Source organism: Sarcophilus harrisii, chromosome 2, assembly GCF_902635505.1.
Source record: "Sarcophilus harrisii chromosome 2, mSarHar1.11, whole genome shotgun sequence".
Classification (NCBI taxonomy): Eukaryota; Metazoa; Chordata; class Mammalia; order Dasyuromorphia; family Dasyuridae; genus Sarcophilus; species Sarcophilus harrisii.
Window position 1 is genome coordinate 578,616,218 of NC_045427.1, and position 24,991 is coordinate 578,641,208.

General features: G+C 33.0%; 1 protein-coding gene across 1 annotated transcript in view; it reads left to right on the forward strand.

Annotated features, from left to right (window-relative positions):
* WDR11 (WD repeat domain 11) overlaps positions 1 to 22,315 on the forward strand; it is a 68,734-nt gene extending 46,419 nt beyond the window's left edge. The window contains exons 20-29 of the mRNA XM_003755316.4: positions 4,438 to 4,546; positions 9,761 to 9,823; positions 10,778 to 10,843; positions 13,614 to 13,797; positions 14,435 to 14,530; positions 15,841 to 16,006; positions 16,501 to 16,598; positions 16,932 to 17,077; positions 18,541 to 18,620; positions 20,233 to 22,315. Of these exons, the coding sequence (XP_003755364.3) occupies positions 4,438 to 4,546; positions 9,761 to 9,823; positions 10,778 to 10,843; positions 13,614 to 13,797; positions 14,435 to 14,530; positions 15,841 to 16,006; positions 16,501 to 16,598; positions 16,932 to 17,077; positions 18,541 to 18,620; positions 20,233 to 20,390 (1,166 nt within the window). The 3' untranslated portion in view covers positions 20,391 to 22,315. The remainder of the gene's footprint in view (positions 1 to 4,437; positions 4,547 to 9,760; positions 9,824 to 10,777; positions 10,844 to 13,613; positions 13,798 to 14,434; positions 14,531 to 15,840; positions 16,007 to 16,500; positions 16,599 to 16,931; positions 17,078 to 18,540; positions 18,621 to 20,232) is intronic.
* Positions 22,316 to 24,991: the final 2,676 nt, after the last annotated feature.

Consider the following 24,991-nt stretch of genomic DNA (forward strand, 5'->3'; position numbering starts at 1 on the left):
GTTTTGATGACTGCTGCTTTATAATATAGTTTTAGATCTGGTACAACTAGGCCACTTTCATTTGATTTTTTTTTTTTCATTAGTTCCCTTGAAATTCTTGACCTTTTGTTCTTCCAGATGAATTTTGTTGTTATTTTTTTCTAGGTCAGTAAAATAGTTTCCTGGAAGTTTGATTGGTTTAGCAATTTATTGCTAATAGATTTATTTAGGTAGTATTTTCATCTTTATTATATTTGCTCGAACTATCCACGAGCATTTGATCCCTAATTGATTCTTTATTCCACCATCCATAGAAGGTATTCCACATTTTCTATCTTTTTTTTTTTAATCAAGTCTCCCACAACTATTTATCTCACTTTCAGTTTAGAATCTAACTTGTTACTTTCCTGGAAAAAAAAATGTTTCCAAGTCCATCGTGCTATTGTTCCTTTCTCTGTTTCTTCATCTCAGAATTCCTTGGCATCATTCTAATCTCTATAAAGATGTCTATAGAGGTAGCCCTGCATGTAATCTTTAAAAGGCCATACATATAATCTTCGAAAAATAATTAATTCTGAACATAAAAAAAGAGTATCACAGCATAATATATAACAGAACAAAAAAAAATTCATAGTTTCATGAATTTCCATTTTATACTACTTTTAAAAATCATTTAATAAATTACACCTATTAATTTAAAAACTGTCTTGCTTATCTATACTTCTTTCTGAACTTTTGCTCTTCATTTAAAAAAAATGTTTCAGCAACCTACTTTTTTTGCTATCAGTAACTAACCTCCCCTTGTCCTCAAAAACCAAGAGAAGGGAAAAAAAGCCCAAAATCTGTGACAAGACTAATCAAGCAAAACAAATCCACACACTAGCCAAGTCAGAAATGTACCTTGAGTCATACCATCACCTTTCTGTCTGGAGGAGTGTAACATACTTTATCATAGGTCCTTTGAAGACCTATGGTTGGCCATAGCATTAAATGAGATAGTTTTTAACTTTTCAAAGTTGTATTTCTTTATAATCTTGTTGCCCTTGTATTAGTTGTTCTCCTGATTGTGCTCCCTTCATTTTGTATCAGTTTATACTACCTAAAATTATTTGAAGCAATATTGTGTCATTGTTTATGGCACAATAATGTTTTGTGACATTCACATATTATCTGTTCAGCACTTCTCCAACTAAGAAGCAATCTAAAATTATCTTTTACCATTTAGGCTTTTTTCCTTCTTTTAATCCTTCATTTAGGGTCAGTTATTTTGTTTTGTTTGAGACTGTTCCCTTCTTAATATTATATTTACTTTTAACTCCTTTCAACTATCCTCATTTCTTTCTTGTTCAGTTTGTTGTGTTTCTGCACCAGATTGTTTTACATTTAACTTTTGTTTGTCTCAGCTAAGAGAATTTCATCATATGCCTCCACCTCCAACTTCTTCCTCCTTGTTTCTCTGCTCTTCTCATCCATTACATTTATGACAAAATGCAAGTTTCAGCTACTTCCTCCTTTTTAACATAACATTCTTTTTACCTTCCTTTCTGTTTTGTCTTTTCAAAACATCAGAGAGAACTCAAAGTCTCCTGGTGTTTTATTTAAACTTACTCTAAATTCATTATAGTTCTGCAGAAATATTTGTTTCTACTTAACTCTTCATCATCATATAGCCATTTCCAATGACTCAAATAAAATATATCTTTCCAAGTTCCTCTTCATTCTTGTGTTGTTACTTGAGATTGCATACTCATTTCCTTTCATCAGAAATGTTTCAAAATCCTCTAATCCATGAAAGGTCCATATCTCCCCTCTCTCCACACACACACACTCACACACTGTATAGTTATTATCTGCCTTGCAGAGTAAATTTTTTTTTTTTATTTATTTAAGTAAACCTATGGCTTTTGTCTTTTGGAATATCTTTTTTTTTTTTTTTTTTTTTTTTTTTTTTTTTTTTTTTTTTTTTTTTTTTTGCTGAGGCAATTGGGGTTATGGGGTTAAGTGGCTTGCCCAGGGTCACATAGTTCTCTTTCCACACAGCCTGTGTGCAGCAGAAATGTAATGTTTTAACTTGAAAATAGTAGAGGATGGACCATGTCCGAGGTTTCAAGAAGACTGAGGCCACAGGAAGGGGCAGATATGAAAGAGCAGGCCTTGACAGTAAGGAGACCCACTGCTTTTTTGGAGGTTAGCACCTGTAGAGAAGAGCAGAAGAGAGATACAGGAGTGAAATGGGGGACACTCTCAGTTTTGGAGGAGAAGAGCTTTTCTACAGAGAGCTGCAGTTGGCAGTGGAACCTCGAGGGAGAAAGTTTGTACTAGCTTCTAATGGGAGTAAGGTGTTAAAAGGGCTGATGCCCAGCTGTAGAGCTTGTGTCAGGGCGATAGCATTTTTAACTGATCCAAGGGTGTGACATCCAGGGGGCGTTCAGCTGTATAGGAGATGGTCTGGGCATGAGGAATGATAGTGGGAGGAATGAAGATGATGGGAGTAAGCAGGCAGCTGAACTGGAGAACTCTGGAAAAAGAACGAAGAGCAGAATATGAATCCAGAGGAAGAGCCACAACCTAGGAGACTATGAAACGACATTGAGGAGCTGGAGGTCAAGATGAGGTTCAGGAGGAATGAGAGACCCTACAAGAACAAAAGGCAAAAGATTGGGAACAAAGAAGGTCAGTCAGGATCATGGTGATCTGGTGTGTTGTAAGGTCACAGTGTCTTGGTGGACAGTAAAATGAACAGTCATATCACATTTTATTTATTTAAGAGATCTCAGAATTAAAAGGTAGTACAAAATGGGGGAGAGAGTTTTAAGGCAAGGGAGAGTGTCATAAGGTCTATAACTTTTGAGGGTTGAGTCTTATTCAGAGTATACTCTTTTTTTTTTTTTTTTTTTTTTTTTTAACTTAGCCTTTTATTTACAGGTTATATGTATGGGTGACTTTACATCATTGACAATTGTCAAACCTCTTGTTCCAATTTTTCACCTCTTACCCCCCCCCCACCCCCTCCCCCAGATGGCAGGATGACCAGTAGATGTTAAATATATTAAAATATAAATTAGATACACAATAAGTATACATGACCAAACCGTTATTTTGCTGTACAAAAAGAATCAGACTCTGAAATATTGTACAATTAGCCTGTGAAGGAAGTAAAAAAATGCAGGTGGGCAAAAATATAGGGATTGGAAATTCCATGTAATGGTTCTTAGTCATCTTCCAGAATTCTTTCGTTGGGCGTAGCTGGTTCAGTTCATTATTGCTCCATTGGAACTGATTTGGTTCATCTCATTGATGAAGATGGCCATGTCCATCAGAATTGGTCATCATATAGTATTGTTGTTGAAGTATATAATGATCTCCTGGCCCTGCTCATTTCACTTAGCATCAGTTCGTGTAAGTCTCTCCAGGCCTTTCTGAAATCATCCTGTTGGTCATTTCTTACTGAACAATAATATTCCATGATATTCATATACCACAATTTATTCAGCCATTCTCCAATTGATGGGCATCCACTCAGTTTCCAGTTTCTGGCCACTACAAACAGGGCTGCCACAAACATTCGTGCACATACAGGTCCCTTTCCCTTCTTTATGATCTCTTTGGGATTTAAGCCCAGTAGTAACACTGCTGGATCAAAGGGTATGCACAGTTTGATAACTTTTTGAGTATAGTTCCAAACTACTCTCCAGAATGGTTGGATGTATTCACAATTCCACCAACAATGTATACGTGTCCCTGTTTTCCCACATCCCCTTCAACATTCTGCTTTATCTTTTCCTATCATTCTAGCCAGTCTGACAGGTGTGTAGTGATATCTCAGAGTTGTCGTAATTTGCATTTCTCAGAGTATACTTTTAAATAAGTCAATTTCCTCATGTAAAATGGGAGAAATATGCTATTACATAGGGACTTTGTGAGGAAAGCACTGTGTAATTCATAAAGAGATATGCAACAGTATATTATTGTTGCTATAAAGTTTTTAAAAAATAAACATTAACTATATCGTAGCATATAAAAATATGGTAATAATTATGTTATGAGAAACAGTGTGGTGAAATAAACAGGGGCCATGGGATCAGGAAAATCTTGATTTAAGTCCTCTCTCTGACACATCATGGGTGTATGACCGTGAATAAGTTACTTAACCTTTCACTGTCACAGGCAAAGATTATAAGCCTTCATTATCTGAAATACCAGTAAAAGGTATTTCTACATTTGGAGTTCACACAGGTATGGACAAAACAATAAATGTGTCACCAACACTGAAGAAAAAAGGTTTGATTACATACATTAAGAAAAGAGTTATTTAGCATGTTAATGTACCTTCAGAAAAACTGTGTACAAGGTGCTATTAATAATAATTTTTTCATCCTAAAGCTATATACATTTTAAAATTAAGAATTTGTATATAATCTTTACATTTGGAAAAGAAAGCCTTTTGTTTTCTTTCAGAACCTGTGTGGTGTCCCTATCTCCTTGTTCCAAGAGCTGCCTTAGCCTTAAAAGCATTCTTGCTACACCAACCATGGAATGAACAGTATTCTTTGGACATTTCACATGTGTAAGGTTTTTATATTTTTATTTCCCCCCCTACTTTTATTCAATCTCTGAAGGAAATAATAAAATTAGCCTACAAGAAATAAAGAGATCAAAGAAAATAAAGTAGTGAAATATAAAATAGTCTGATAGAAGTTTGGGGACAAGATTAAGTGGAAATTTTGAGTACATGTATTGCTCTTAGATGTTTGTAGATTCATAATATTGAGTAGTCAGAGGATTTAGAATGCTTGGAATGGAGTGAGTAGGGCTAGTGAAGACTTTGTAGACTAAAGAAAAAATGTTGGTCTACTTATTAAAATACTGAATAATATTGAATAAATGTCAAAATATTATATTAAAGTATTGAAATTGGTTTTGAGGTTAAGTATGCCTTTATTTAATACCTATAGTATTGGTAAATGATATGGAAGGTGCAAAGACATAAGTAAGTGCAAAGACATAACATATAGGATAGTGGAGATTTGACATAGATTGCATAGTTGCTTATTATCCACAAAGGTGTAATGAAAATGTATCTGGTCTGCATGAAACAGACATTTTCTTCTTTAAAATTACATAACAAAAAAAAATTATATTCTGAGTCCATTTTTTTCCATAAGGCAGGAAAAAAAAAGATTTATTTATGTTAAAAAAAAACAGATGTTAAAATCGTTAGCTAAAATTCTTAGGGATAGAACCAAGATGGCCAAATAGAGCAATCACTCAACTGGATTTTCCTAACATTCCTTTCCAAACATCTTTATTTATTTATTTATTTTCTGGTTATACATGTACATACATTTTTTTTTTTTTAATTTCCTTATGAGTCATGGTTGGGAGAAAAAATCAGAACAAAAGGGAAAAATCATTAAGAGAAAAAAAAAAAACAGAAGGAAAAAATTTTTTTTTAAAGTGAACAGAGCATGTGTCTATTTACATTCAGTGTCCATAGTTCTCTCTCTGGATGCAGATGGCATTTTCCATCCAAAGTTTGTTGGGATTGCCTTGGATCACTGAACCACTGAGAACCAAGTCTTTTATAGTTGATTATCACACATTCTTGCTGTTATTGTATCCAATATATTCCTGGTTCTGCTTGTTTCACTCAGCATCAATTCGTGTAAGTATTTCCAGGTCTTTCTAAAATTGGCTTGTTCATCATTTTTTAATATTCCATTAATTTTATATACCATAACATGGTCAGCCATTCTCCAATTGATGGGCATCAACTATCAGTTTCAAAGTCTTTGCTACTACAAAAGAGAGCTGGTACAAACACTTTTGCACATATAGGTCCTTTTCCCTCTTTTATGATTTCTTTGGGATCCAGACTCAATAGTAGCAGTGCTAGATCAAAGAATATGCACAGTTTGATAGCCCTTTTGATATAATTCCAAATTTATCTCCAAAATAGTTGGGCCATTTCCCAATTCCACCAGCACTACATTAGTGTCCCAGTTTTCCCACATCCCCTCCAACATGTATTATTTATTTTCCTATCATCTTAGCCAATCTGAGAGATATGAGGTGATATTTCAGAGCTGTTTTAATTTGCATTTCTCTAATCAGTAGTGATTTGGAGCATTTTTTCATAGGACTATAGATGGCTTTTAATTCTTTTATATTGTCTGTTAATATTCTTTGACCATTTATCATTTGGGGAATCCAAACAACTTTAAAATAGTGCCTCAAATCAGTTTCTGAAATGGCAAAGCCAACAAAAGATCAGAATGAGACATTTTTCTAGCTCAAGGCAATTTAGGAGGTCAGAAGGAGAAATCGTTGATATCATAGTGGAGGCTAGTGAAGAACTCATGTGTGAAGGAGGTGGCCTACCAGTACCACATTTCAAACTGTATTACAACAGTAATCTTGAAAACTGTCTGGTACTGACTAAGAAATTGAGTAGTGGATAAGTTAAATAGATTAGATACATAATAGTAAATGACCATAGTAATCTAAGTGTTTGTTAAATCCAAAGATCTAAGCTTTAGCATTTGACAAAAGTTGTGGGAAACATTGGAAAGCTGTTTGGGAAAAAAACTTAGCATAGACTAACATCTTTTTTTTCTTGTGTTATTATTATTATTTTATTATAGCTTTTTATTTACAAGATATATGCATGGGTAATTTTACAGCATTGACAATTGCCAAACCTTTTGTTCCAATTTTTCCCCTCCTTCCCCCTATTCCTTCCCCCCACTCCCTCCCCTCGATGGCAGATTGACCAATACATGTTAAGTATGTTAAAGCATATATGTCCTAACAGTTATTTTGCTGTACAAATAGAATCAGAGTTTGAAATAGTGTACTGTGAAGGAAATCAAAAATGTAGGCGGACAAAAATAGAGGGATTGGGAATTCTAGACTAACATCTTACACTGCACAGCAAAATAAGCCCAAAATGTATTACCAGTTTAGATATAAGCATATTGGGGAATATGGAAAAATTTACCGTGAGATCAATAGAAAATGGAAGAGTTTATGACCACATAAGAGAGAGAGGATCATGGAAAATAAAGTGGATTGGTTGCATGAACAAAAAGATTGTGCAGAAAGAAAATCAATTTAGCCAAAATTAGAAGGAAAACAAAAAACTCGGGGAAGAATGTTTACAAAACAGTTTTCTGAAAAATGCTTCATTTCTCAAACATACAGGAAACTGAGCCAAATTTATAAAAAATATTAGCCATTCTTCAATTAAAAAGGGATCAAAGGATATCACAGGTAGTTTTCAGGAAAAGAAATAAGAGCTGTCAGTATATCAAAAAATGTTCCAAATCACTATTGACTGTAGAATTTCAAATTAAAACAGCTTTGAGATACCACATCACATCTATCCAATTGGCTAACTTGACACACCCACAAAAATAAATACTGAAGGGAATATGGAAAAAATTAAGACACTAATACACCATTGCTGGAGTTGTAACCTAGTACAGCTATTCTTTACAACAATTTGGGACTGTGGCCAAATGGCTTTAAAACTGTATGTCCTTTAACCCATCAATACTACTACTAGTTCTATATCCCAAAGAAATCGAAGGGAAAAGAATCTACCTGCACAAAAATATTTATAGCATCTTTTTTTTTTTTTTTTTTTTTTTTTTTTTTTTTTTTTTGTAATGGCAAAGAATTGCAAGTTGAGGAAATGCCTATCAATTTGAGGAATAGCTAAAAAAACAAAAACAAAAACCCTGTTATGTATGATTGTAAGGGAATGCTGTTATACTGTAAGAAATGATGAACCAAGTGGATTTCAGAAAAACCTGCAAAGCGTTTTATACAAACTGATGCAAAGTGAAGTGATCAGGAGTATATTGCACATAGTAATAGCAATATCATATACTGATCAACTGTGAATGACTTAGTTGTTCTCAACAATATAATGATCCAAGATAATGCCAAAGGACCCATGGTAAAAACACACACACACACACACACACACACATTCTGTCTACCTCCACAGAGAAAACTGATGAGGCATATTGAAGCATATTTTTTTCACTTTCTTTTTCTTTTTGTATATTTTCTTTTGCAACATGGCTCATATAGAAATATGTTTTGCATGATTTCACATAATCAGTATATTGTTTGTCTACTCAATGGGTGGCAGAAGAATGGGGAAAGGACAAGAATTTGGAACTCAATTTTAAAACAATTAATGTAATTGGGAAATATTAGCAAAGAAAAAAAATATATATTTTTAATTATAGCTTTTTATTTACAAGTTATATTCATGGGTAATTTTACAACATTGACAGTTGCCAAACCTTTTGTTCCAGTTTTTCCCCTCCTTCCCCCCATCCCCTCTCACCGATGGCAGGTTGACCGATACATGTTAAATATGTTTAAGTATAAATTAAATACAATATAAGTATACATTTCCTAACAGTTATTTTGCTGTACAAAAAGAATCAGACTTTGAAATAGTGTACAATTAGCCTGTGAAGGAAATCAAAAATGCCGGCGGACAAAAATAGAGGGATTGGGAATTTTATGTAGTGGTTCATAGTCATCTCCCAGAGTTCTTTCGCTGGATGTAGCTGGTTCAATTCATTGCTGCTCTATTGGAACTGATTTGGTTCATCTCATTGCTGGAGATGGCCACGTCCATCAGAATTGATCATCATATAGTATTGTTGTTGAAGTATATAATGATCTCCTGGTCCTGCTCATTTCACTCAGCATCAGTTCATGTAAGTCTCTCCAGGCCTTTCTGAAATCATCCTGTTGGTCATTTCTTACTGAACAATAATATTTCATAATTTTCATATACCACAATTTATTCAGCCATTCTCCAGTTGATGGGCATCCACTCAGTTTCCAGTTTCTGGCCACTACAAAGAGGGCTGTCACAAACATTCATGCACATACAGGTCCCTTTCCCTTCTTTAAAATCTCTTTGGGATATAAGCTCGGTAGTGACACTGCTGGATCAAAGGGTATGCACAGTTTGATAACTTTTTGAGCATACTTCCAAATTGTTCTCCAGAATGACTGGATGTATTCACAATTCCACCAACAATGTATTAGTGTCTCTGTAATAAAAATATTTAAAAAAAAAATTAGGTAAGGTTGAATAGTTTAATTTTTTTTTCAAAACTGTACTCAGAATGTTCATTAGGGACTACAGTAACATTTCTAAAAATTAATTTTGAATTATAATCTGAACTCTGATTTTAAAACAAGAATTCCCAAATTTCTTATCTCTAATTTCAATAAATATTGTCTGTTACTGTCTGATTACTTTCTAGCTATGTCATTCTTCCCATTCTATTAAATTTATGTTACAAAAAATGTTATGCAGAATGAAATAAACAAATCACAGAATTGAAGAAGAGCAAATAATTGTTCCACTCTTCAGATAGAGAAGAAAATGGAACCCAGAAAATAATAGGCCCTTCAATTTAACTTTCATTCCTGGAAAAATTCTAAAATGTCGTTATAGAGTTTGTTAGTGAACATTAGAAAATTTAGAAACTCGCACAGAGTCATCATAAATCAAACTCCTTATTTCCTTTTGTTTCTACACTAGTAGGTCAATATAGAATCTTTTTCATGAGACATGTGCCTTGTGTGAACTCAAGATCCCAATAAAAATCTTGCAGAAAATAGCTGTTAACATTTTCTTAAATGGGCTTTTATATGAACTGATCATCTGTATGTATATGTTGTTAAGAATTAGATAACTGTAACTGTAAGAAAATACATTAACTTTAAGTCTTTTCTTCAGTGATTATCCAGAAAATGAAGATGTTAAAAATCAGCTTCAAGAACAATTGAATTCGTTGTCTAAGTAAGCATTCTTTAAATATATATTGTTTGAATAATAAAATTATGAAAGAACAAAGCAGGGTCATTTTCCCCCTAAATTTTATGTTATAAAAACTAATCTGTTCCTTGAGAACCAGCTTTTTTTTTTTTTAAAGAAAGTTTGCTTTCATATTTCTGCTGTAACAGAGAAATCTACAATAAGCAAGTTAATATTACATTATTAAATTGATCTGATAGTATCAGCATAGAAATAGATTTATAGAAAATTGGTAAAGATAAAACCGAATTCACTTTGTTTATTATAAACATTATCTTACAGATATGTGTAATTTAGTAAACTAATTATACTCAGATTTATTGGATTTTATCATTCAAAATAACATTAATATTGGTATCTAGATACTAATATTTGAAATTAATATAGATTTTTAAAAAAATCTATGCCCCTATGTTTGACTTAGATTAATAAAAGCTAAAACTCTTATTTAGTTGTATCAATATTGTCTCTTATCCAGATTACCCAGAAATTTTCAAAATAAATACTGACGATACTTTTCTCTGCATATTCTTTGCCTGAAAATTGTCAAAATCACAACTGTCAGTAATTGTATCATTCCTATAATTTGAATTATTTTTTAAAAAAATCATGAATTTGAAGTATTTCAAGAGTTAACCAGTGTGAAGAGAATCTCATAGCACCATGAAGTAATTTATAGGAATCCACCCTAACATGTTCATGCCAGATATGTTATTCAGTGGGCAAAGTATGGAATTTATAAATATCTTTAAGTATTTAAGCTTTGTTGACATTTTAGAGTTAAGGAATAGTAATTTCTGTCTGTTTCTCAGATACTGAATATTTTGCTTAGAATTTTTTACTATAAAAATGTATCTCTAGTAACTATCAGCAGTTCTTATTTTTCTACTGTTTACTTCAAATTCTGTGTCTTATGTTGATTTGGCTTCTTATTTGCAGTGACTTGAAGAGGCTCTTACTTGATCCTGAATTTACAATCTTGCAGAGATGCCTACTTGTTGCCAGGTAGTATTTGTATGCTTGATGGATTTGCTGTAAACTTTAGGCAAGACACAATAAGTAATTTTCTATTTGTTTTTGAGCTTTTTTAGGAGCCATAATATCCAGAGTTTGGAAGGAACTTCAAGTATAACTTGACCCAGTGCCTTCATTTAGTTAAGACCTTAATCCTCCTGTTAAATTAGAAAATTATACACAAATGCTATTTATTTTTATTTTATTAATTTCTGAATATCTCCTCTCCTTCTACTACCCAGAGGGCTAGCTCTTTTAATACAAACTTAAAAAGAAAAATATAGTTAAATCAGGAACACTTTGAATATGTCTGCCATCATTTGTAGTATTCTGTACCTATAGTCTCTGACCTCTGCAATAAAGTAGGATAGGTGAATTTTCTCACCCTTTTTCAGGAGCCAAGCTTGGTGATTATTATTAGACAGCATTTACTTTAAGGGTTTTTTTTTCTTTTGACATTACTTTCCTATTCTTATTTCAGTCCATATCATATAGGAAACTTCTCTGAATTCTTCATATTCATCATTATTTATGGAGCAGTAATAGTCTATTATATTTTTGAATCATGATTAATCATTCTCTAATCATTGACTGTCTACTTTATTTTCAATTGAATGCTATCACAAAAAAGATATGCTCTGAATATTTTTGTGATTGTAGCACTTTTTTGTTTATGATTTCCTTGGGGTATGTGTTTAACAGTGGAATATCTTGAGTCAGTAGAAAAGGCTTTTTAATCACTTTCTTAGCATGATTGTAAATTACTTTCCAGAATAGTTAGGCCATTTCATATCTCTATCAATTCTGTATTAGTGTGCCTGTCTGTATCAGCATATTCCTCTAATATTGAATTTTGTCAAGTGAAACAATTTCTGCTTCTCATAACAAGGGAGACGAATATATGTCTATGTATAGAGGTATAGAGGATGTAATGATTTTTGACTGGGGCAATGGAATACAATTAAAGGAATTGGGCAAAGCTTCTGTAAAAGTTGATGGCGGTGAATTCAGTCTTGAGAGAAACTAGGCATTAACAGAAGCATGGATGAATACAGAGGGTACCCCAGGCATAAGGGATAAGTGTTGAAATGGAGTTCAGAGGTAGAGTCTTATTTATGAAGAACATTTGTCTGAGGACAAATTTGAACTTAGGGAGATGAGTTCTCTTTATTTCAAGCCTGGTAGTCTATCCACTTATACTAACTTTTTTTTTTTTTTTTTAATCAGAGGATCAGTTAAGGAGGAAGAAAAGGAATGACTTGATTTAGCAAGGATCTAGTAGAGATTAGGCAATATAAGTAGTAGTAAGAAATAACAATAAGTAGATAACAAGAGTACAGTTATCGCGTATCACATTGTGAGGATTAAAGATATGGTGTACTCAACCAGCTGAAAAATCTGTATAAAAGTTTTTGGTCCTCCTTTCATATCAGAGAAGGAGTCTGATTTTTTTCTTTTTCTTTTATTGAATGTTGACAGTACCTTATTGTAAGACTTGGGTTAAGTATTTGGTCATAGGCTCTGTTTTATCTAATGGTCTTTGCATGTTGTTCATGGTTTTCACAAAGCTCCTCCCAAATTCCTATTCGTTTTGCCAACCTGCAATAAATTTAAATCGCAGTGGCATAAGTCACAGTGTGGAAGGGATAACTAACAACACAGAAGGCAAATGACAGGAGTAATATAGGACTGGTCTTTTGCAAAGAATAAATAGAATCATGATAATTTTCTTTTTCCTATTTATATTATCATTATTACATTTCCAATTTACATTACATTGCTTTCTTAGCAAAAATCTAGACTATCAACAACATATAAAGACCATTTCATAAGATGTAATGTTCAGAGGAACCTATAAATTCCACTTATCCAACCTGCTAGTTTTAAACATTAGAAAATGAAGAATCAAGAGATTAAATAACTTGTCTGAAGTTAGACATGTAATATGTGGCAGAGATAGGATTCAAACCTTATTTTTCAAATTTGTCCCACTTTTCCATTAATATTGCATCATGTTTAAAACAGAAATCTGTATCTTGAAAAGTGACCCTATATAGCCTTTTGCAAGTTTAGTTTCTTGTTTAAAAGTTTCAGTATAAGGTTCAGAGTACAAAGTAGTGTGTCTGCTTTCTATAAATAATGTAACCACTAACTCAGGGAAAACTATATTATAATGTGAAATTAATCTACTCAAAGTTGATAGTTTTCTATATTTAAAAATCTCATATTCAAGATTTGCAAAACCTTTTATACATTTTTAAATTTACTTCTCACAACAATCCCATGAAAATAGGTACTGTTAACTCCATTATCTGCATCATTTTGCAAATCAAGAAACCAAGACTTAAAGAGAGAACAATTTCCTTGTTTGTAAATACACAGCCAGAAAGTATGATAGAAATTAACCCACTTCTTTCTTCAAGTCCTGCACTTTTTCAACTGTAAATTAATTATAATCAATTATGTATGTTTAGCTGTAGAACTCTTTTAAAAGGGAGCATCCTTTTAACACAAGATGAGGCAAGAATTTAAACCTGGAAACAAAGGCAGACAGCCACAGACAAACAGGATGTGTTTAAAAGACTTGTCATTCTCATAGCTACCCGTGGATGTCAAGCTATCCATTGAATATTGTGAGGGAGTTCTGTTGATCGTACCCCTGGAGTGCTGTAACTTCCTACATTGCTGGGTGGTCTGGAGACTTCATGAAATTTTATTGTACATATGTATCTGTACCCTGGCTTTGATTTTCACTTCTCAGGCTGTATGGTGATGAATCAGAACTACATTTCTGGACTGTGGCTGCCCATTATTTGCACAGTTTATCCCAGGAAAAATCGGAGAGCATACCAGACACTGATAATAATATTTCCCTATCTCAGGAAAAGGTGACCAACCCACTGGATATTTGTTATGACATACTCTGTGAAAATTCGTATTTTCAGGTATTGTTGTTTTTCTTTCAAATTCTTTAAAATTATAATCTTGTTGTTTATAACTTTGTCAGTAGACTGTTATAATAGCCTCCTTGTTAGTTCCTTGCCTCATCACTTTATATTTTAATCCATTATCCACTCAACTACCAAAGTGATGCTATTAACCATATTACTCCCCAATAAACTTTTGTGTTTCTCTCTTATATCTGTGGTTAAATATGAACTCATCTGATAGGCATTTAAAAATCTTTCACAAGCTGACCCCAGTGTTACCAGCTTTATTGCACAGTATATTTGGCTGAACCAAAGAGTGTGTGAAGGGAAACACTTGCAGTTTTCTTTCTTTAGATCACTAAATTAAAATCTACTTTTCTTGTCTTCTTTGAAGTTTGCTGATTTTAACTTCATTGTTATTCTAGAACTAACTAAGGCTTTACCCAACATTTTTATGTCTCCTATGTCCAAACTCTATACAAGTCAATTTTTTCATATGGGGACTAATACTCTCAGTCTTTTAACAGTTAAGGAATCAAAGAAACATTTAATAAAATTGTTTCAATTACTAAGTGCTATGATTTTTATTTTATAATATTGATGGTCTGATGTACTTGTGATCTAAGTTTCAGTAAATTATTTTGTTCTATAGAAATTTCAACTGGAAAGGGTTAATCTGCAAGAAGTAAAACGGTCAACTTATGATCATACAAGAAAGTGTGCAGACCAACTCCTTCTTTTGGGTCAGGTATATATACTTTTAAAATTTTATGAGTGTTTTTTATGTTGAGTGAAATTATTTCAAGATTGCACTTTTCAAAATTTGTTATTCTGTATTTATTGAAAACCAAAAAAAAAATTTCCATTACAAAATAGAATAGGAAAAGAGGATTATATATGAAATTATTATATGTATGGTAATTATTACTTAACCTCTTCAGTCTCAGTTTCCTTATTTGTGTCTACCTTACAAGTTTGTTGTGAAGATGAAATCAGATAATAATAAAATACTCTGCAAATTTTAAAAGCACCATATGAATACTAGCTTTTTTGGGGCGGGGCAACATCATCATTTAGATCACATTTCTATCCCCTCTCCCTGCTAAAAAAGAAAAATACAATTCATATAACAAATAAGCATAATCTCAAAATAAATCCACAAATTTTCCATTTCCAAAAATGTATTATTTGTACCTTGGGTCTATCACCCCCTGTCATCAGTCTGGGGTTGTGATTGGTCATTTCATTGATCAGAGTTATTATTACATCATTCCAAGTTGTTTTTTTTCTTATTTTTCAGTGTTGTGACTCCTAATTTTGTTCATTTTACTCTGCATCAGTTTATATAAGTATAAGTGGGTTTCCCTGAAATAAACCCCTACATATTTGATATGATATGATAAGATCTCCTCTTTACTATATCTTTCTTTATGATTAAAAATGAGTGGAAATTCTGTTCTATTAGAAAGTAAACTATGTAGTTTAATGCAAAGATATTTTTCTTATCTATTCAAAATCAAGTAGAGAGACAATTTGGCAAAGGGTCAGGAAGACCTGTTTCAGGTCTTATCTCTTACATTGGCCATAGGCAAGCATGTAGCCCCTCAGGCAGATCTCTTAAAATTTTAAAATAGAGGCAAAATGCCTGTCTACATCAGTGGTAGAAATGCTTAGTATATGCTTTCCTCCCCCCCAGAAAACAACTATTTGTTTAAATCTTTTGGCTTTTAGTCTTTCCTTCTTATGTAAAAAGAGAATTTTTTTTTAAAACATTACGTTCATTTCCTAAATATATGCTTTCCATTTTAAATTATTTTCACACAAAACTAACATTGGTTGCTTTTGAGTCCTTTGTAAACTTAGGCATAATATTTATTCATGAACTTCAAATAAGTGATACCATGTTTACTTCCATTTTTACCTTGATAAAGAAAATGTTTTAAAACTTAAAAGTTCTCTTTTAGATAGACTCTTTAACAGTCATTTAATTCTAAGTAAGAAAGCTCACATTGCTAGGAAAATTCTCGTATTTAGAGAAATCTTTTCTTTATTTATTAGACAGACAGAGCTGTACAGTTGCTTTTGGAAACCAGTGCAGATAATCAGCACTATTACTGTGATTCATTGAAAGCTTGTTTGGTGACAACCGTCACCTCATCTGGCCCTTCTCAGAGTACCATTAAGTTGGTTGCTACCAATATGATAGCCAATGGCAAGTTGGCAGGTAAGCTGTAGTGTGTGTGTGTATGTATCATATATAGTCCTTCATCCATTGATCTACAGCCTAAAAATCTTGTAAACCAATACATTTGATTGTGGCAAAAATGTTCGATTAAAATTTTTTTTTTTTAATCTATCTTTTGTGTTTATATATTTGGGGAAACAAACAAAAAGACATCCTAGAAAAACTCATTATTCATACGTATTTGTAAATGAAAAACAGCTATTCTGATGTCTTCTGTTTTTACCTTTATAGGCTCCATCCATATTTGTGCTTTTTCAGTTGCTTCAGGCAGTGATACTATTCTAGAAATTTTCTTCAAACCTTGTCTTTAAATTTTAAAATGAAAACTAAAGTGAGCTACATGAGCCCCTAGAATCTAGCAAAATGTTGGTTTTTTAACATAAAATGAATTTTCTTTATTCCAAGAAATAGGAACAACTTTTTAATTTTAAGAAAGTTTTTATCTGATTTCTTCTTATAACTTAATTTTTCAGAGGGAGTTCAGTTACTCTGTCTCATAGACAAAGCTGCTGATGCCTGCCGCTATTTACAGACATACGGTGAATGGAATCGAGCGGCCTGGCTTGCAAAAGTAAGTAATTAATAACTTAAATTGTTATCCATAAAAATTCATTAAGCTTTTGACTTGGGATATTGAAACATTTAGTGCCAAAAGTATTTTGTGCAATTATATCCTTAGCAACTTTCTACCTAACTCTTGTATTCTTCTGATTATAAAAGTGCCTTTCATTTCTCAGAAATGGTATCATTGTCACTACTTTCAATAAAGAATAATAATGAAATGGAGGCAAACTGAACTTGATTGAAGACCAGTTATTTTCTCTGTAGTTGTCTAGAGTGAGATCTAGTTTCATGTAAATAACTTGTTCCTTTTGTTTTGTTTTACTTTGGACATCTTATAAAGGTTCGTTTAAATTCAGAAGAATGTGCTGACGTTTTGAAACGATGGGTTGATCATCTTTGCTCTCCACAAGTCAATCAGAAATCAAAGGCCATCTTGGTCCTTTTGTCCCTAGGCTGCTTTACAAGAGTGGTGGAGATGTTGCACAGGTAAATCCAGGAGTGTCAATTCTTATAACTGCTCATTTAGTAGGTGTGGGTTCTGAAGTTTACTTTCAAGTAAATCTCAATTCAGAAGTTTTTTTCCTTCACAATCTAAGTATATAAAAAAGCATTTTGAAAAATATGACTGAAATTCAGAAATATTTTGATAATGAAAAAAATTGGTCCACATTGGATAAAAATTAAGAGGTTACATCTATTTCTTTAGCACCTTAAAGCTCATACACTTTTCTAAAGAATCCTGTGAGATTTGTTCTACAAATCTTTTATTATAATTTCCATTCTACAGACAAGGGGATTGATCCAAGACTTAAGATAAATGACGTAATCTGGATCAGAACTAGAATTCTAGTTAAGTTCATTACTGATGCCAAGTCTAGCACAATTTCTATTAAGACTGTGTATTGTAGTGTTTAGAAGTATAGTATAGGGTAGACACAAATGGGATTCCATTGGTATTGGCAATGCCCAGGTGAGGAAGCACCCTCTGGCAATTCAGACTGGCCCTTTCTCTATCTCAGTTGCCTAGAGAGCTAATAAATTCAGTGACTTTCCTAGATTAAAACAGCCAATTTGTGTCAGGAAGATTTGAGCCATAGGTCTTTCTGGTTCTGAGAACTAACCCTTCATTGCTGCATACTGTCTCAGAAGTAACTACATTTAGGAGATTAAAGCAAACTACACAGAAACTAAGTTGGAGAAAATGTGGCACTCTTATTGGATTCTTAAGTAGGAGTATTTCATTTCACATTTATGAAAAAAAGTAAAAAATTCCTTAAGAATTTACTGAGTGCCAGGTGCTGAGACCACAGAAAGAAAAATGGGAAAGTCCCCAAAAGCTCACATTCTAATTGAGAAAAATTCATGAAAGATACCTAGTTCAGCTCCAAGGCAGAGGGAAAGGCCTATTTCTTTTTAGGATGAAGTAGCAAAGGAAGATAGCTGGTGTCTCCTTTACTATTTTTCTGTTGATAAAACCATCCCCATCGCTGATACTGACCCATTTGGCTTTGGGGACAAAAACTATTTTCTGAGTCAACAGTAGAGGGAGCCACATATTAAGTGCTTATGTTGTGTGAAGTCCTGACTGATGCTCCCTGGCCTATTAAGTGAAACTTGAGAAATTCTTATAAAATATGGTATTCTCCATTCTAGGCTTTAAGAGAGGGCTGAGAAACTATTTGATTAATAGTTTTTAAAAGAAACATCTCTTGCTTAAAGAATAGTGAATAGTGAAGACCTCCCCCAAACAGAGTAAAGGAAAAGAGTTTTCACTTAAACAACCAAAGTTTTGTGTAGCGTTACCATTCACAGAAATGATTGGTGGAAAGTCTTTGTATAAGTATGTGGGATCATGATCGTCTTCTGACTTCACCCATCTCGCTACACTTCTTAGCTGAAAGTTCTCAAGTTGAATACTAACTCCTCCCCCCCTTTTTTTTATTTGACAGTATGAGGTATTTTGATAGAGCTGCCTTATTTGTTGAAGCTTGTATAAAGTATGACACAATTGAAATAAATGAAGACACAAATATCCTTTGTACTGGAGTGTTTATGTTGTGGGTAGGGGGTGATAGAAATGAAAATTGCTGCTCATTTTTTGTTTTCAGAATTGGTATCATAAGTTATATGGGAGGGAGGAGAGGACGGCACACAGTGTACTGATGCCCAGGTCTGGTTTAGAGAAGTCTGACTGTAGCTAGAGCCCAAACCTTGGCTCTTCATGGGAAGAGTTGGAGAAGGAAAACACTAGAACACACATGGACTCAAAATGCTACTCAGGGGACCTCTCACATGGGCCTTAAAAAAAAGTTTGCAGGAAGCAACAAAATATAGGGATCAGGTCTTGTTTTGGTTTTGTTTTAACATAAAAATAGAGAAAGTAGACAAAGAAATATAGAGGAAGGGTTGACTGTGGGGCTGATTGTGTGGTTTTATTGCTTTTGTAAACAAATCATACATAAATAGCTCTGATTAAGGAAGCTTCATGTATTTTTCTGAGAAATATATTCCATTACTTTTTATTCTTAATATTGGAATAAATAAGATGTTTTATAGTTAATCATATCCCAAATAGTGAAGAATTTGAGAAGGTAACGATGTTTTGAAAATTTCTAGGCCATGCTAAACAATTATTCATTTTCTCCTACTCTAGAGTTATGTTTAATTTCTTTATTCTGCTATAGTCACTTTAATGTTTTTTCCCTCTGAGATGGAAATTATGTGAATATTTTAGAATAGTAGTACTTTCTTGTCTTTCTCAACGTATTTTTTCACTTTTTAGAATTTTTTGGATGTAACATCTCCAGAAATTGGTAGATAGAGGGTGTTTGATTTGTATCTATGAGAAACTAAAACATTGACTTCCCCAAACTCCAGCTCTTGTCTTACTTTCAGTATTTGACTGCATGGCATTGTGATCTTTTGGAGAAGACATATAAAATGTCATGAGTAATACAGATCTCTTCTGCAAAACACCACTTTCTGGAGCTTTAAAATGTCTTCCTATTCTTTTTTTTTTTAACCCACTTTTAAAATATAACTGAAATATACTCATAAATGTCTATTATCCTGCATTCTCAGTGTTCACTTGTTTCTTTTCCCAAGTTTTACTTAGGTGTAGCCTGTGAAGGCATCAGTGGGTATTTATTCCTGAGAGAACTAACTTTAAATTCAGGAATCTTATTCCAAATGGCAGGCATTCTTATGGTAAAAGAATGTTTCTAGCAATAAGTATTCTTGCAAGTGTTCATCTGTATAAATGATAAAGTGCATAAAACACAACTAGGCAGATTATCTTGTTCATTACAGCTTATTGTTTCTAGTCTTTCTAAGAATTATGCTTTAAATGATCATCATAGTATCTGATATGTAGTCTATATTTCCTCTATAAAATGCCACAATACACACCATCTGAATTGCCAAACTTCAAATGATATAATCTCTTTTTTTTAAATCATCTTTCACTATCATCTCTTATTTTTATGCCACTATACATGCCAAATGATCAAAGAGTTCTTTGCAATAAAAATGATGATTACAGAATGCACAATCATTGAAGGCTTTTTGCCTTTCTCCAAGGTTTAGAACTTAATGGTGAACCCATTTTACCTTTTACTTCCTTCCTTAACCTTGGTCTATACAAAAACTAATTCTGGCAGTATATGCAGATTATGCCCGAAGTTTGAAGAACCTTGGTTTTAAACAGGGAGCTGTCCTTTTTGCCTCGAAAGCAGGAGCAGCCGGTAAAGATTTACTGAATGAACTGGAACAGCCTAAGACTGAAATGACTGAAGAATAACAAGTTTATGCACACCATAAAAATTTGGCATTGACAGGAAGGTAGATGGTTAAATTGTCTTATCATTAGTCATAGTCATAATTCAGAGAATGATGAGGATGCCTTCAAAAATGTATCTTCTTACAGAAGTTGTAAACTGTACTTGTATAGGTGTCTTATCTTGTTATAAAGCTATATATGTAGAATATTACATAAGGATTTAACTTTTTAGGAGTAACTTCTGTATTCTATGTTTATTATGTGAAAAATATGAAACACTTCAGATTTTGTGACTATATTAAAGGTTTATAAAATTTTGGAAAGACTTAAAAATCCCTGAAATGTTTTATTTTATTTTATGAACTTAGGGTTCAAGAGACAGGGTCTGGAATATTTAAGAAACTATAGTGAAAGCTCTTAGGGAAAATTAGAATTCTTTTGCACTGTATATTTAGATCTGTATGTGCTTGTGTGTGTGTATATATATATGTGTGTGTTGACACATAAACATGTATGCATACATGCATATATGTATCTATATACACGTATATGCACATGGGCATATACACACCCCAAATTAGGATCCCTAGAAGAAAAATATATTTAATAAGTCTGATTCACCAAAGCATCATTTGCCTTTTTTTCTTTTGCCTTGAAAATATATCACCCTTACAATTATTTTGGTTGGTACATTTGTTTTTTGAACATCATGGATTCTCATAGCTCAGAAATCCACTTTGCCATTGATGAGCATCTTTGAATTTTTCTGTTTAGCAGCATAGATCTTTTGGAGGGAGTGCAGCAAGGGAGGGGAGATATCGACATTTTTCCATTGTAAATATTTTTTTCAAAATATTTTTTTTTTCTGTACCTTAAGATATCTTGTTTTCTTTGTTGTTCTTGATGCTTTATTTCTCAAATTCTGAAGCACATCTGTGATTTTTTTACTTAAATTTATAATTGACAGGAATATTTTGAAAATCAAATATGTCTTTGGGGCCATTAAAATATCACACTCTAGCTGACTAGAAAGTAGAGCATTGACGTTTTTAGTTAGGGAGTGTAATTTGAAATCATTTGAAACAATTATGACTTTAAAAATCTTTATTTTAAGCAATTGTACAAATTTCTATATTATAGCTGCTTAAAATCAAACTGATTATTTCCCGTGTTATAAAAGATGAATTTACAGTTATAAAAGATGAATTTGCAGTTATCTAGTGTTTGAGAGTTACGTATGTTTTTAAAATTGTAAAAGTTTTTTCTTTTATGTGAAAATGGTATTTATCATAAAATTAAAATGTTAACTATATAATGAAATGATCAATTCATAGTTTTTTATATACATTAAAATGTGACTTCATTTCTATAAATAGGATACTTAAATGTTTTAGCTTTAATGTGTTTTGTCTTCCTGCCAAATGCTCTGTATACCATAATGTACATTCCATTCACTGAATTACTAACAAAATCTATATAATTATGTTGTGGGAAAGATGAATACACAGAAAGACTTGCCTTAAGGATTAACTTTTGAGCAGCCCAGAGCAGTGTTAGCCTAAACAAAGAATACTCAACAAACCCCTTGGAATATTTATGGATGGAAGTCTGTTTCTACTTTATGCATCAGCTACATATGACATAGAAAAAATGGTTCTTTTAAAATATAGTCTGTATTGTGCATGATTGAGGGGTATTTAGCATTGAGTTAAGTTTTCTATCATGGAAATCTTACATGTACATTTTGGATTTCTAGTCTTGTGATGATGTCATGTTCAAGTGACCTGATTCTTGAGGTCTCTGTATTTTAATTTTGTAGTCTGAGCAATGTACTTTCATTTAATGTTCCACTTTAATCACAGTCTTCTGTATATTGATGGTATTAAATCATTGCAAAGATTTATTTAAAGTCCCATACAAAAATAAAAAAGTTAATATCAAAACCATTATGTTGTGATTTAGGTTAATGCATTGAAATGGAGAGATCATCTCATTTATCAGCTAAGCAGGTGGTTTTTCTGCTTACATTTTGAATCAGTAAATGTTCAAAATACAAATTCTATTTAACTAACATTTTGATTTCACATATTTGGTGATGTTGCTGAAGGACAACACAAAAACACAACTTTTTCTGTAACTTTTTGCCACAAAGAACCCAGCTTCTAGTCTCCAATCTCACGTTCATTCTTGGAATTAATAAAGATTTCATCTCTACTGTCGTGTAACAGTGATTGCAATTCCCAAATAAAAGGATTTGACCTACAATGTATAGCTAGTAAGGTAAGAATATGGTTTCCTCTATGTGTCCTATTGCTAAAATTTCTTGGAAGACCTTATAGAAAGATGATAACTGTATTATTCACTGAGTATTTGGGGCCAGTGATTAGTTTCTGACATTACCAAATCTTTCAGAAAAGCCTATTCCAAGAATTCTTCTGTTCAAGGAATACTTAGAACTGGTGACTTTTTGGTATGTTAATGTGGATTCAGTGTTATATAGCAGTAGAGTTCATAAAGATGTTAGTTTTTTTTGTTTGTTTTGATTCCTTATTCCCTAAAGAAGGAGTTATGTGGTACTATTGACTATGATAATTTCAGACCTTAAATCGTACAATCAATTCTATGGCAATCAGTGACAACATAGAAAATAAAAATGGAGAACCTGTGACCAGGCAGTAGTATGTTGTGCCAACACTTTTCAAATGGCCTGATTTGCTAGCATATTTGTTATTACTACTGCACAGATAGAAAACCAAGTTGCCTGCAAGGATGGTTGTGCCATCTGCAGAAACAGACATTTGGAAGAGGCAAAAACAAATTCTTCTCATTTCAGAAGCAAATGGAATATCCAGATGGAAAGATCAGACAGTCCCAATAAACAGAGTAAGATTGGAGTTCAAAGTTGGATCTGGAGTTGGGACTCATCTGATAGAGGTGACCAACCCATAGAAAATGATGAGGATCACTGAGAAAAGGTATACGGAGAAAAAGGCCAAATATAGAAGATTAAGATGGGAGATAGACTATAGTCCAGTTTTAGGGACTAGAAACAGGTTGTCATACAGTAGACATAGGAAAGAGAAGAGTTATGGAACCTTCTCTTCTCCCTCCTTCCCAAAAAAGATTATTCAAATTATTAAATGACGGGAATTAGTTTTGAATTTAGAGAATGAAAGGAAGGGAAATAGAGGGAGGATTTAGGGCATGTGAAAATAAGACATGAGTAAATATTTTTTAAAAGTGTCCAGGAAGTAGATTTGATCATTAGCTGCTGGCGACTCAAATGGGATTAAAGGCCATTGGGTTTAATAACAAGATATTGCTAACCCTAAATAAAGATCAATTTCATTTGATAACTGAAATTAGACACAAGATTGCAAGGGATTACAGAATGAATGTTGTTTGTCCTTCCTTTTCAAAGAGGACCATGACATCAGGGAGGTGATGCCGAGACATGCACTTAAATTGGATTTCAGTGAAGGAAGGCTGGGCCAGGTCACTTGCCTCATCTTCTCGTCCAGAGCCATCTGGGTCCAGTGGCCAGACATAGATAGCCCTGAATGAAATGGGAGACCATAGCCTTTTTTAAGCCTTAGGTCTTCAGCAGATCTCCATTTGACTGAGGCCACACTCATTCTGTGATTAAGGCTGGGTAGCAATTAAGGCAAAGAATCTACTCTTTCACCTAGTCCTAAGCCACTCCCCACTAAAAAAAAAAACACTATCTAAATAAATCTGGGAAGGGTAGGCCCTCAGGGTTTGCTATTTACTTTCAATCTTAGTCAATTCGGACCCAAACAATGACCAAATTGGGGTTTGACCTAAGACTATTGTGGCTAAAGACTTGGTTTTGGTTTAAGGCCTAGTTCTCTTAAGAAAGAAATCTAGCCAGTAAACCCCAAGATAGCTTGGGAAGATTGAGAGGTAACAAAAGAAAATAAATAAAAAATGCTTTCAAGAACATCTGTAGGTAAGGATATGATATCTTATGTAAACAGAGGGAGAAAAGGGAAGGAAAGAAAGGAGGGAAGGAGGGGAAAATTATTGTAATTAGTGATACATAAGGAAATAGAAGGAATTAAGTAGATGACTTTTTTATTAATTTTTTTCTTCATCTTCCTTTCCTCACCTTTGCAAAGAACTATTCATTGTAATAGTTAAAAAGAAAAATTAGTTTGAAACTAAAATACACATTAAATGTATCTGTCTAAATGGTTGATTTTTGTTTTGAAGCAGTAATACAGGCCTAGAATAAAAAGATTACTGATAACATGCATACAGTGCTTTAAAGTTTTCAAAATGCTTTACAAATATTTTACCATTTGATTCTGGGAGTTGGGTATTGCTTATTATTTCCATTTACAGATGAAAAAATGGAAGCAGAAAGGTAATGTTACTTGCTCAGGGTCACCCAGTTAGTATTCGAGGCAGGATTTTAATTTGAGACTTCTTGACTTTAGATCACAATGTTGTCCAATGGTACCACCTGTGCAAGTACACTGTGGCAAATACTCAGTAGAGATTATGAACCACAGATTTGTAATGGACACAATTGACAAGGTTGTATTTAGCATTCCATAGTTTAAAAGTAGGAGCTGTTATTGATTTTTCTTTAGAATGTC